This window comes from Stegostoma tigrinum, chromosome 4, assembly GCF_030684315.1.
Source record: "Stegostoma tigrinum isolate sSteTig4 chromosome 4, sSteTig4.hap1, whole genome shotgun sequence".
Lineage (NCBI taxonomy): Eukaryota > Metazoa > Chordata > Chondrichthyes > Orectolobiformes > Stegostomatidae > Stegostoma > Stegostoma tigrinum.
This window is the reverse complement of record NC_081357.1, coordinates 60,810,457-60,824,363: the sequence shown is the minus strand read 5'-3', so window position 1 is coordinate 60,824,363 and position 13,907 is coordinate 60,810,457. Positions and strand designations below refer to the sequence as shown.

Sequence of the window (13,907 nt, the reverse complement as noted above, 5' to 3'; positions counted from 1 at the left end):
TACTTATTCAGTCCAGACACCTCACCACCTTTCCCTCACCTTCACCAACACTAATTGCTGTGCTATCCATTTTTATCTCTCATCACACATCTCTCCCCTTCTCTCATCAGGAGAAAATAGCAAATGAAAGGGCAGAAAAATCCAAGACAGGTATTGGAATGCCTGATATTCAGATTCACCTGCTATGAGGAAGGTATCCTGACCGTGACTGCCCCATGTGACAAGTTAATCATGCCCAAGCATCTAGTCTGATGTTGGAAGCTGCCTTTGACTTACTGTGCTAGGACCTCCTGAGTAAAAGGTGCCCCCTTTAACCGGACTACACCCCTTAGACTTTGGAGCATGGCTATTTGCTTGAGGCACACAAAATGTTTTCGCATATGCAGGTGTGACACTGATTCAGCGATGGTGCCATACAGCAATATGGCCATCGCCAACCCCAAACAACCACCACCTCTGACTGGTGACTGATCACAACTGCGAAAGCTTCCTGGCTTTTCTGTTCCACTAAAAGACAAGACAGAAATACTGTGTGCCGGTTAGTTCTGACTGAGGAGCAAAAGCACTGAAATGAAGGTAAGGTTGGGATGCTGATAAACCAGGTAGGTGCTAAGTGTGCAAGTGCTAAGTGAGAAAGTGAGCAGACATGAGATGTTACCTGAACTAATCCATGAGAAGTTCTGTACCTCTACAGAGAAAGTGTCATTGTAGCTGCATTCCAATGGTAGTTACCACTGCACTCCAAAGAGCAGCATACGAGTGCCGAAACATATTCTAAGTGTAGTTGTATTATGTTTGGCATGGATTGGTTGGACTGAAGGATCTGTTTCCATGCCATATAATTCAATGACTCTATTAGAGACGTGCCATGGTGAAGTGGTGAGATTGGCATCTGATACATGCCAATGTCCATGGACATGAGGTGCACTTGCCCTTTACAAAGAATAATAGATTAAGAGAACAAGCAAAACTGGCAAATAAGTTTCAATGTTGAAAGTGTGGGCCCATCTATTTTGGACCTACAATGATGTAACAGCATACTTTAAATTACAGAAAGCTAGAAACAGTGTAAATCCAAAAAGACATACATGTCCAGGTCCAGGGGCTGACAGATCATTAAAATGACATGAACAGTGCAGAAAATCATTTTAAAAAAGCTAACAGTCTTCATACCTGGATAACTAAAATAAAAGGAGGCAGGAGTTCTAGGTATTACAGCTTAGGAACAAAATGTTAGGGTATGCATTTTGGATTTATCCGAATGAAAGATGGATTATATATTATGAGGGGAGATTTTCAATAATTTAGAAGGTTAATGTATGATTAATCAAAGTTTACAATATTAGAGTGGACAAGGTTTATAATATTTATATATTTTTTTTTCTTCATAACAAGTGAGGTTCACTTCCAGAAATGGTCTTTGATCCTGAAGAAAGAAATGCTTAAAATAACATAACTACATTTAGCAAAGGATATAATTAATTACTCTGTGCTCTTCTAGATTTTCTTCCAAATAAATCTGTTGTATAAATTCTGGAGAGATTAAATTTGATGTCACATTGGCTCTGCTAATTCTGTTGATGTCACACACAGTCTAACAGTGGACACAAGAGTTCTACTCTTATTTTCAGAAGTAGAAGATATACCTGTTCTCACTCCCAGAGGCTCTAGTAGGTATGTCTAACCAAACACCATTGCATTTATTCCTTTCATGTTATCTAACAAATGTTTCTTCCACAGATATCCTACATGATGAATTGTCTACCACAAATTACTAGGTAGATTGTGGGACTGGTTCGCTCGGTTGGCTGGATGGCTGCTTTGCAATGCAGAGTCATTTCAATAGTACTAGTTTGATTTCCACATTAGCTGAGGTTGCCATGAAACCTCTCCCCTTGCTTGAGGTGTGGTGACCCTCAGGGTTAAACCACCAGCAGACATTTCTCTTCAATGAGAAATTATCCTATAGCACCCTCAGACTGTAGTGACATGACTAGCCAGGCTCAAGACAAAGCATGATTTGGGTGGTAGTAAACTATCTCAAAGAAGCTTAATCTCGTACAACATACTGCAAGAAGTAACAAGGAGCAGGAATAGCCATTTGGAAAAATACTACAAAATCTAGTTGAATCCATTAAACAGGTTAATCAAGTGTTAAGTTAAGACAAGTTGGAGAGAGTGTCTTCATCCTTATTTCTCCACCTTCCATTTCCCCATCATGAAATTACTCCCAGGCATAAGTTAGCATGTATTTACACAATCTCTTGACATCCCATCCTTGTTTTTAAAGCTGTCCGTTCACTTTCTCTAGCTCTGCAATGCTCAAATGTATCTGTTATCCATTAATTTTAATTTCTCCACCCTTTGTAGTCATTCCTGGAATTGCCTCAGCTCTGAACTTCCCTCTTATTTTCTCAGCATCTCTTTCTTCCTTTCCTTAAAACCAATGTCTCTGACCAAGGTCCTGAACATCTGATATTGCTTTATCTGGCTCAGTGTCAAAGTTTGCTTTTCTGTGAGGCATTATGCAGCAGTTTGTTACACCAAAAGCTTTGGAGATAGTTGTTGATAAAGTAGTTACTAGTTAATAGGTTGAGTGAATTTCAATACTTACAAAATAGATTTTGATACAGCATTTATTTATTCATCAAAGCTTTCTAAATTTACAAACGGCACAAAGGAATTTGGACAATACAGCATCTTTACTTAATAATTCTTTTAATCAGACTCATCACGTGTGTTTTCAAAGGAAAAGAACAGAAATAACTAAACTAAACCCCACCACCCGAGACACTTTTCCATCCCCACCCCTGTCTGCTTTCCGGAGAGACCACTCTCTCCGTGACTCCCTTGTTCGCTCCACACTCCCCTCCAACCCCACCACACCCGGCACCTTCCCCTGCAACCGCAGGAAATGCTACACTTGCCCCCACACCTCCTCCCTCACCCCTATCCCAGGCCCCAAGATGACATTCCACATTAAGTAGAGGTTCACCTGCACATCTGCCAATGTGGTATACTGCATCCATTGTACCCGGTGTGGCTTACTCTACATTGGGGAAACCAAGCGGAGGCTTGGGGACCGCTTTGCAGAACACCTCCGCTCGGTTCGCAATAAACAACTGCACCTCCCAGTCGCAAACTATTTCCACTCCCCCTCCCATTCTTTAGATGACATGTCCATCATGGGCCTCCTGCAGTGCCACAATGATGCTACCCGAAGGTTGCAGGAACAGCAACTCATATTCCGCTTGGGAACCCTGCAGCCCAATGGTATCAATGTGGACTTCACCAGCTTCAAAATCTCCCCTTCCCCCACCGCATCCCAAAACCAGCCCAGTTCGTCCCCTCCACCCACTGCATCACACAACCAGCCCAGCTCTTCCCCTCCACCCACTGCATCCCAAAATCAGTCCAACCTGTCTCTGCCTCCCTAACCTGTTCTTCCTCTCACCCATCCCTTCCTCCCACCCTAAGCCGCACCTCCATCTCCTACCTACTAACCTCATCCCACCTCCTTGACCTGTCCGTCTTCCCTGGACGGACCTATCCCCTCCCTACCTCCCCACCTATACTCTCCTCTCCACCTATCTTCTTTTCTCTCCGTCTTCGGTCCGCCTCCCCCTCTCTCCCTATTTATTCCAGAACCCTCACCACATCCCCCTCTCTGATGAAGGGTCTAGGCCCGAAACGTCAGCTTTTGTGCTCCTGAGATGCTGCTGGGCCTGCTGTGTTCATCCAGCCTCACATTTCATTATCTTGGATTCTCCAGCATCTGCAGTTCCCATTATCACTAACTAAACATGTATCATGGGTTTATGTGTATCTTTAATGATCACTTTTTTTCTGCAAATTTCTAGCAGTAGAAGTGCTTTCTTTTATCTTTTAATTTGTTCATGGTTTTGTTGTCTGCATTTTTATGTGGATTGTTTAGAAAGAACCACAGAAACCTGGTTCAAAGCAGAACACTGCATCACTTATATAACAAGCTACTCTAAATCACACAACAGCATTGATAAAATAGCAGGGTTACTTTCTTACCTGCTATTTGAAGGACATCATTTTCAGCATTTGCGAATGGAGTCACACTAGTAGCTAAGTTGTGTTGGCTTGGTGCGAGAGATGCATATGGCTGTGGTGCCAAAGATTCATTTTTTACCATAGCATCATTGGAAAGCAATGTGCTTTTGTTACGATTTGCAAGAAAACAGGAGCTTGGTGATGCTGTGAATGTTGCTTTGCTAGCATCTGGAAAAAGTAAACAGAAAAACCCTTAATGAAGGCAGGAGAGAATAGGAATAACTTAGTCACACTGCAAAATGGTGATCAGGACAACCATTTACTAATATCAGTTCTAAAAGAAGGAATATTCTTCTATTGACTCATTGGATAGGCATGTCACTGACTGAGCCAGCTTTCCTTGCACATCCTTAGTTTTTCATGAGAAGGTGTTGGTGAGCTGCTTTCTTGAACTGCTGCAGTTTGTGTATGATAGATTGACCCACATTGCCCGTAGGGAGGGAATTCCAGGATTTTGACCCAGCAACAAAGAAGGAACGGCAACATTTCTCCAAGTCACAGTCATGAGTGGCTTGAAGGGGAACATGCAGTTTGTGATGTTCCCAAATATCTTCTACCCTTGTCCTTCAAGTTGGATGCAGTCATGAGTTTAGAATGAATGAACAAAACCATCATGAATTAGCACAAAAATAATGAGAAGTATTCGAGAAAATTTTAGATAAAATTTTGAATCTAAGCTGAATGGAAAAGGAAGCAACATCAATGTGAATAAATTTTTTTTTCCATACAAGGCAATGAGGATCAAGGTGATGAGGATCTGGAATGCATTATATGAAAGTATGATAGGTGCTAACTCAACTGAAGTCTTCAAAATAAAATTGGATAATCGTCTGATATGCGCTTCTCATGACTGATTAAACATGATGGTTAGACTGGGACTGACTGTTGCCCACTCCCTGGCCTGTGGTCCCATATATCATCTGACCATGATATGCCCAAGGGGTGACTGACTGAGATCATACCTGGACTCTGTGCTAAGTGTGTCCATGAGCGACAGTACCAGGATCCCTTGACCCTAGACCTGAGGACTACTCCAATTACTTCCTGGCATGGCTATTTAGAACATAGAACATAGAACATAGAACAGTACAGCACAGAACAGGCCCTTCAGCCCACAATGTTGTGCCGACCATTGATCCTCATGTATGCACCCTCAAATTTCTGTGACCATATACATGTCCATTGTTTTGCACTACAAGAGAGGCCATTGACAATAAAACACACATTGCTATAAAACCTAAGCAAGTTTGCCAGCATCTGTGGAGAGACAGGACAGTTAACATTTCAGGTCCAGTTTCCTACCTTCAGAAAATACACTGTCAGACTTTTTTTTCTGCTCTAGTTCTGCAATAGAACAGTCGCAAGTCAGGAATCTAGAAATTGCAAGACCACCGTCTGTACGGTTTGCGATCATTTAAGTAGTGAGGAACTGTGGTGAGGTGATGGCGTAGTGGTATTGTCACTAGACTATTAATCCAGAAACTTACTTAATGTCAAATCCCACTATGGCAAATGGTGGAATTTAAATTAGTTGAGTAAACATGTGGTGCATTTGCCATGCACATTCGCTAAATGTTTCATTGTAATTATGGTGTGCCAAAAAAAAATTGTCACCCTCACCAGCCCCAGACTAAGCCCTACTGAGCAGGAAGACAAACAGCCTGTCGGTGAATCTATGCAAAAGAGCATGTCAATATAGTAGACCTGATAGTCTTTAGACTCTGGCTTACCACCAACACAGTAACAGGCATGGCAGGGCAAGACAAGGCATGGATACTGTGAGCCTGTGGGTAGGCCCTGAGTTCACAAACACTGAGAGAACATGTGACCAGCCCTGAGATTTGGCTGGCCCAATCCACGAACCAGGTACCAGTCTTTGTATACCGAAGTGTCCTTGCAGCAGCCTTTCAAAGTTAGTTGCAGATGTGCCCTCAAATGCTCATCTAAGCATCCTGAAAGTGAATTGAACCTCAAGGTGGGCCTCCACTGACTTATCACATGATTCTGCCATGGTTTTGTGCCAAAGCCTATATTGTTCAGGCCTCTACAAAAACCGGTATACAGCCAGTATATCTTCTGTGTCGATTGCATACGAGATAATCTGACCATAGTTGTACTCCATACAATAATCTAACCACTTTAGAGTTGACCATTACAAAAGCACTGACTATTCATCGTACATTTAAAATGGGCATCAATTATGCGGGTGCTCTGAGAATGAAGAGAATAATTTTTGAAAGGCATTACTTAGATGTCATGAATGGGGTATCCTCAAGATTTACTGCATACAATGATCTACCAAAGGTCTGAGCCATAAACTAATGTATGGTGTCCCCAGTGACAGGCTGTAAAATCAGGGCACAAAACATTTTGGGAAATCTGTTTTTATTTTTCATCAGCAGAATGGGTGTGTTACTGGCTATGCCAACATTTATTGCCTTTCCCTAATTTCCAGGGGCCAATTAAGAGTCAACCATATTGCTGTGGGTCTAGAGTCACATACAGGCCAGTCCAGCAGATTTCCTTCCTTAAAGGCCACTCATGAACCAAGTGGGCCTTTTTCCCAACAATTGGCAATGGTTGCAAGGTCACCATGAGACTCTTTATTCCAGATTTTATTGAATTAAAATTCCACCATCTGGCATGATGGGTTTCAAACCTGAATCCCCAGAACATTAATATGGGTCTCTGGATTAACAATATAGCAATAATAACACCAGGTCATCAACTCTTCCTGGTCATCCTTTGACCAGAGACTCTTCAGTGGCTAGTTAAAGACTACTTAATGACTACTCAGGCGTGACCTCCCCTTACGTCTTGCTGTCGATTCTTGATTAATGTGTGCCTTTCCATGTGAGGATTATTTCTGTCCCTCAGAATTGCTTCCAATAGTTTCCCCAACACTGAGGATTATACTGTTTGTCGTGTCATTTTCTGATTTATCCCTTCCTCCCTTCTTGAATAACAGTAACACATTTGCTGTCCTTTTTTTGTCTGGCACCTCACCTGTGGCTAGAGAGGTATTAAAAATTAATGTCAACATGCCTGCTATTTCATCCCTTGCCTCACTTAAAAGCCTGGGCATTCAATCCTCCACCCTAAAGGAGGAAGCCCTTACTCAGTATGTAACCCAATAAGTTTTACGGCACATAATGATGAACAAAGGGCAAAGGATTGTATTTCACTCAAGGGGCTCCTCATGCCCACTGGAGTTTCCCACTACGCGTCCCCACCTTCTCTCACATCTTTAGCAATCCCCTCCCCATACTGTTCAAAAGAAGCAAGCTTGTCCTTGACTTTAACACCAGGAAGCACCAATAGAGGATAATATAAACATTCCCTATTTTAGTGATGATTATAGTGTCTTTCACTGTGAAGATTAAAGCAAATATGGACTTAAATTATTTGCTATTCACTTCTTCCCTGTTATTAATTGCACAGTGACAAACTCTGAGAGTCCCATATTTACTTTGGTTACTTCTTTTCATTTAGATATTTGTAGAAGATCCTGCTGTCTTTATTTATTTCTTGGAAATTTACTTTCAAAATCAATTTTATTTCTCTTTAGTATCTTTCTGGTCATCTGCTATTGGTTTTGAAATAAATCCCTTTGGCCTGCCATTAGTTTTTGCCATGTGTATGCCTTAGTTTTTGATTGTATACTGCCCTTGAACACGTTTTGTTCACCACACATTGTTCATCCCCCTTATCAAGTCCTTCTTTTTGACCAGAATATTTTTTTGCTGCGTCTTAGAAAAAACCGAATCAAGTATCTACTGTTGCTCATCAATGACCTTCCATTAGTCTATTTTCCCACCCTGCTTGAGCCAACATTTTCTTCATTGTTTTGTAATTGCCCTTATCTAATTTGCAGCCTCTAACTTGAGACCCAAGTTGTTTTGCCTCAAATTGAATTTTAAATTTGACTGTGTGAGATCATGACCTCCGACAGAACCCTTAAGTCTGAGATCTTTTATTACTCCAGCCGCATTACACATTAAATCTGAAATAACCTGTTCCAGGGTAAGTTGTGCAATATTTTGCTCTAAGAAACAATCCCAAAGCACTCGGCAAATGTGTCTTCTATGTTCTACTTGTCCATCTGATTGGTCCAGTTGATATGAAGATTAAAATCACTTATAACAACTGTGATGTCCTTCTTACACAATGCTATTATTTCTCAACTTGCAAAAAAAAACAAAAAACATAAAACATAGAAAATTACAGCACAGGAACAGGCCCTTTGGCCCTCAAAGCCTGCGCCGATTCGGATCCTCTATTTAAACCTGTCACCTATTTTCCAAGTATCTGTATTGTTCTGCTCCCTGCCCATTCATGTATCTGTCTAGATACATCTTAAATGATGCTACTGTGCCTGCCTCTACCACCTCCGCTGGCAAAGTGTTCCAGGTAACCACCACCCACTGTGTAAAGAACTTTCTATGCAAATCTCCCTTAAACTTGTCCCCTCTCACCATGAAATCATGACCCTCTAGTAATTGAGTACCCAACTCTGGGAAAAAGCTTCTTGCTATCTACCCTGTCTATCCACCCTCTCATGATTTTGTAGACCTCAACCAGATTCCCCCTCAACCTCCGTCTTTCTAATGTAAATAATCCTAATCTACTCAACCTCTCCTCATAGCTAGTGCCCTCCATACCAGGCAACATCCTGGTGAACCTCCTCTGCACCCTCTCCGAAGCATCCACATCTTTTTGGTAATGTGGTGACCAGAACTGTACACAGTACTCCAAATGTGGTTGAACCAAAGTCCTGTACAACTGTAACATGACCTGCCAACTCTTGTACTCAATAACCCGTCCGATGAATGAAAGCATGCTGTATGCCTTCTTGACCATTCTATTGACCTGCGCTGCCACTTTCAGGGTACAATGGACCTAAACATGCAGATCTCCCTGTGCATCAATTTTCCCCAGGGCTTTTCGATTTACCATATAGTTCGCTCTTGAATTGGATCTTCCAAAATGCATCACCTCGCATTTGCCTGGATTGAACTCCATCTGCCATTTCTCCACCCAACTCTCCAATCTATCTATAGTCTGCTGCATTCCCCGACAGTCTCCTTCACTACTCCACCAATCTTAGTGTCATCTGTAAATTTGCTAATCAGACCGCATATACCTTCCTCCAAATCATTTATGTATATCACAAACAACACCACTGGTCACAGTTCTCCATTTTGAGAAACTCCCTTCCACTATAACTCTCTGTGTATTGCGTAGCCAGTTCTCTATCCATCTAGCTATTACACCCTGGATTCCATGCAATTACACTTTCTCCATCAGCCTACCATAGGGAACCTTATCAAATGCCTTACTGAAGTCCATGTATATGACATCCACAGCCTTTCCCTCATCTATCAACTTTGTCACTTCCTCAAAGAATTGTATCAAGTTGATAAGACGTGACCTTCCCTGCACAAAACCATGTTGTCTATTACTGATAAGCCCATTTTCTTCCAAATGAGAATAGATCCTATCCCTCAGTATCTTTTCCAGCAGCTTCACTACCACTGACGTCAGGCCCACCGGTCTATAATTATCTGGATTATCCTCGCTAACCTTCTTAAACAAGGGATAACAAGGTCCTCCAGGACCTCACCAGTGCTTAAGGATGCTGTAAAGATATCTGTTAAGGTCCCAGCTATTTCCTCCCTTGCTTCCCTCAGGAACCTGGGATAGATCCCATCCGGACCTGGGAACTTGTCCACCCTAATGCCTTTTAGAATATCCAACACTTCCCCCCCCGCCTTATGCTGACATGACCTAGAGTAATCAAATATCTATCCCTAACCTCAACATCTGTCATGTCTCTCTCCTCAGTGAATACTGTGCAAAGTACTCATTAAGAATCTCACTCATTCTGACTCCTCACATAAATTCCCTCATTTGTCCTTGAGTGAGCCAACCCTTTTCTCTAGTTACCCTCTTGCTCCTTATGTACGAATAAAAGGCTTTGGGATTTTCCTTAACTCTGTTTGCTAAAGATATTTCATGACCCCTTTTAGGCCTCTTAATACCTCATTTCAGATTGGTCCTCCTTTCCTGATATTCTTCCAAAGCTTTGTATGTTTTCAATCACCTAGACCTTATGTATGCTTCCCTTTTCCTTTTTGCTAGTCTTACAATTTCACTTGTCGTCCATAGCTCCCTAAACTTGTCCTTTCTATCCCTCATTTTCACAGGGACATGTCTGTCCTGCACACTAATCCATCTCTCTTTAAAAGCGTCCCACATATCAAATGTGGATTTATCCTCAAACAGTCGCTTCCAATCCACATTTCCCAGCTCCTGCCAAATTTTGCTATATTTGTCCAACCCGCAATTTAGCACTCTTCCTTTAGGACCACCCTCGTCTTTGTCCATCAGTGTTCTAAAACTTATGGAATTGTGATCATTACTCCCAAAGTAATCCCCTACTGAAACTTCAACCACCTGGCTGGGCTCATTCCCCAACTTCAGGTCCAGTATGGCCCCTTCCTGAGTTGGACTATTTACATACTGCTCTAGAAAACCCTCCTGATGCTCCTTATAAATTCTGCTCCATCTAAACCCCTAACATTAAGTAAATCCCAGTCAATGTCGGGAAAATTAAAATCTCCCATCACCATCACCCTGTTGCTTCTACATCTTCTGATAATCTGTCCACATATTTGTACTTCTATCTTGTGCTCACTGTTAGGAAGCCTGTAGTACAGCCCCAACATTGTTACCGCACCCTTCCTATTTCTGAGCTCTGCCCATATTGCCTCACTGCTCGTGTCCTCCATAGTGCCCTCCTTAGCACAGCTGTGATATCCTCTTTGACCAGTAATGCAACTCCTCCACCCCTTTTAACTCCCTCTCCATCCCACCTGAAGCATCTATATCCTGGGATATTTAGTTGCCAATCTTGCCCTTCCCTCATCTGAGTCTCAGTAATAGCAATCACATCATACTCCCAGGTACTAATCCAAGCCCTAAGTTCATCTGCCTTACCAACTACACTTCTCACATTAAAGTTACATTTAATCCTACAGTGCTTCAGTGGCTTATAGGTGACTTCCAACATGATTTCTTTCCCTTGCCACTTCCACCCAAACCAATTCCACAACACTGTCTATTGAACCTATATCACTTCTCACCAATGTACTGATATCTTCCTTCAATTAAAGTTACCCCGATTCCTTTCCCTTTGCCAAAGCATCAAATACCCTTGAATTTTGAGTTCCCCATTTTGGTCAATCTCCAGCCATACCTCCACAATATCTATCAAGTCATATTCATTTATTTATACTTTTACTGTTAATCCATCAATTTTGTTACAAATGCTAGGAGCACGCAGAAGAAGAGATTTAAGAGTTGAGTTTTTGTCATTATTATTAGTGGTCACTCTGGGCCTAATTTCTGCACATTCTTCCATATGGATTTGTTGACATACATTAGAGAAAAGCAGGCCAGGTGAGAACTCCCCTGTGAGAGGCAGTCAGCGTCACTGAGAAGAGAATGCAAAGTAAAGGTGTTCTAACAAACAGACAGCATTGCAGAAAGCAGCAGGTAACATGAGGAAGCAGATGGACCAGTGGTGGACCTGAGTGATATTGGGCCATAAACAAGAATACTATTTTCCTCAGAGTAAGGGTAAAAAAAAAATCAAGAGACACACTATTTATTTAACATACACTGGGAGTTCAGGCCATAATTTGCATATCCTGCACTATGTCGGAACTCTTGGATCCTCTTGGACATCTGGATGACTATGTGTGCAGGAGGTCTGTCTGACTAGAGTATCTCCTGCTCAGGGTTCAGTAGCCTGAATGACCCTAGGCCTACTGAGTTGCAAGGGGAGGTGGTACATTAATGCTATTGCTTTTGGATGAATAATGCAGATCCCAGGCGAATGTTCTCAGGGGCTGGGTTCAAATCCCATCATGGCAGATGCTGAAATTTGAATTCAATAAAAAAAGGAACAAAGAGTTAACTTAGTAGTGATTATGTATATATTGCTAACTGTTGCAAAAATTGCAACGGTTCACTAATGTCCTTTAGGGAAGGAAATCTATTTGGTCTGGCCTACAAGTGATGCCAGACTCACAGCAGTGAGGTTGACACTCAATCATCTCTGGTAAATTAGAAATGGGCAACAAATGCTGGCACTGCCATTCACACGCACATCTCATAAACAAACAAAGAAAAATGTCCTGAGGCTGGTTGAGAAGCTTGTAGCCAGTCACCTTTGAAGATGTGGTCACTCAGCAGCCAAACAAAGTGCAGACAGACAGTGAAAAGGCTGATTGCTGGAAAGAAGGGCACCAAGAGGAGTGAGCGAATCTCCCAAGTACAGCTTGTTTGGTCATTGTTTTCAGCCCTGGAAAATGTGCAGCGTGATGGTTCTTTTGTGAAGGCCAGTCAAAGGAGCAGCAATGATACTGTGGGTAGTCCAGCTGCTCTTGGAGGTTGGAAGTATTGTGGACAATCAACAGCAGGAGGGGATTCATTAGTGAGGGGAGCAGATCAGTGCTTTTGCAGTTATGAATGAAATTTCAGGATGGTATAACACAGTGTGAAGCTGGATGAATACAGCAGGCCAAGCAGCATCAGAGGAGCAGGAAAGTTGACGTTTCGGGTCGAGACCCTTCTTCAGAAATTCTGATGCTGCTTGGCCTGCTGTCTTCATCCAGCTTCAAACATCATGTTATCTGAGGGTCTCTAGCATCAGCAGTTACTACTATTTCAGAATGTTATGTTGCCCATGCTCAGTTGATCTCACTGGTAACAGAAACGTTTTCATGTTTACAGAAAGCAGAAACTTTTTCATTTCTTCACTGAAAGTACCTGCATTTTTCATATATTTGTCCAGGAGATTCTGTAGTTCCTGCTCCTTGTCATTGTTAAACTGAGTCTCCATGGCCAATAGAATATATTCATCCAACAGCATTCGAATCAGATGAAAGGAACCTAGAGGAAGATGAAGTGAAGCAAAGTTATCTCAGTGACCATCTGCTCACATTAAAGAAAAAAAGGAAACTAAAAAAAAATTGTTTAACAGCAAATAGCCTCCTTCTTTCTCAAACAAGGCAGTGTGCTTTTTTTCATTCTAACCATAACCTGTTGTAAGGTTCACCGACAGCATATTTTGTTTGGGCCCTTGTCAAAGTATCAGGTAAGTGTACCTGCCCTACTGAACCCACATACCCCCCACATCCCCCACTCCTACCCACAAACTGCTCATGCCTGAACAAGTACGGCACAGAACAGAGATAGCAACAGAAGTGACCAGAAGCTGTGTGTCTGCCATTTTGTGGCTTCCATAGCAACAGCTTCAGTGGTGCTAGAAAACAGCACGTAACAGTGTCTTAAATCTGTTTCTCTCTCCACTGATGTTCTTCGACCTACTGAGTATGTCCACTGCTTACTGTATTTAATCAGTAATATATTTCAATGCCATCTGAACAAGTGTGTTCTAACAACACTAGAAAAGAAAATTTACATATCCTAACAGTACTGAAAATTTTTGTTTAAATACATTAAGAAGACTGCACAAGTACACAACAATAATGTCATTTTGTGCTTCTGCTGAATCTGGTATCGATATTATCAACCGGAAGAATTTTGCATTTCAGACCTTTATTTCTTTGTAAATTTTCTAATCCTAATAGGATTGGCTCTCAATCCAATAAGTTACCTATTCAGTATCAATTGTAATGATTATTAAAATGTTCTGGCGTTATGTTCATCAAACAGTCACTATAGTTCCAGATTCTGTTTGTCAATCATTTCAGCAAGGTATGTGAAAGACATTAATAAATTTGGGTGAGAGGAATTAA

General features: G+C 41.7%; 1 protein-coding gene across 3 annotated transcripts in view; it reads right to left on the bottom strand.

Moving 5' to 3' along the window:
- rfx6 (regulatory factor X, 6) overlaps nt 1-13,907 on the bottom strand; it is an 86,747-nt gene that overhangs the window by 27,990 nt on the left and 44,850 nt on the right. For all 3 annotated transcript variants that reach the window (XM_048531353.1, XM_059645738.1, XM_048531354.1), the window contains exons 15-16: nt 12,916-13,038; nt 4,042-4,248 (exon numbers count right to left, since the gene is read on the bottom strand). In XM_048531353.1, the coding sequence (XP_048387310.1) occupies nt 4,042-4,248; nt 12,916-13,038 (330 nt within the window). The remainder of the gene's footprint in view (nt 1-4,041; nt 4,249-12,915; nt 13,039-13,907) is intronic.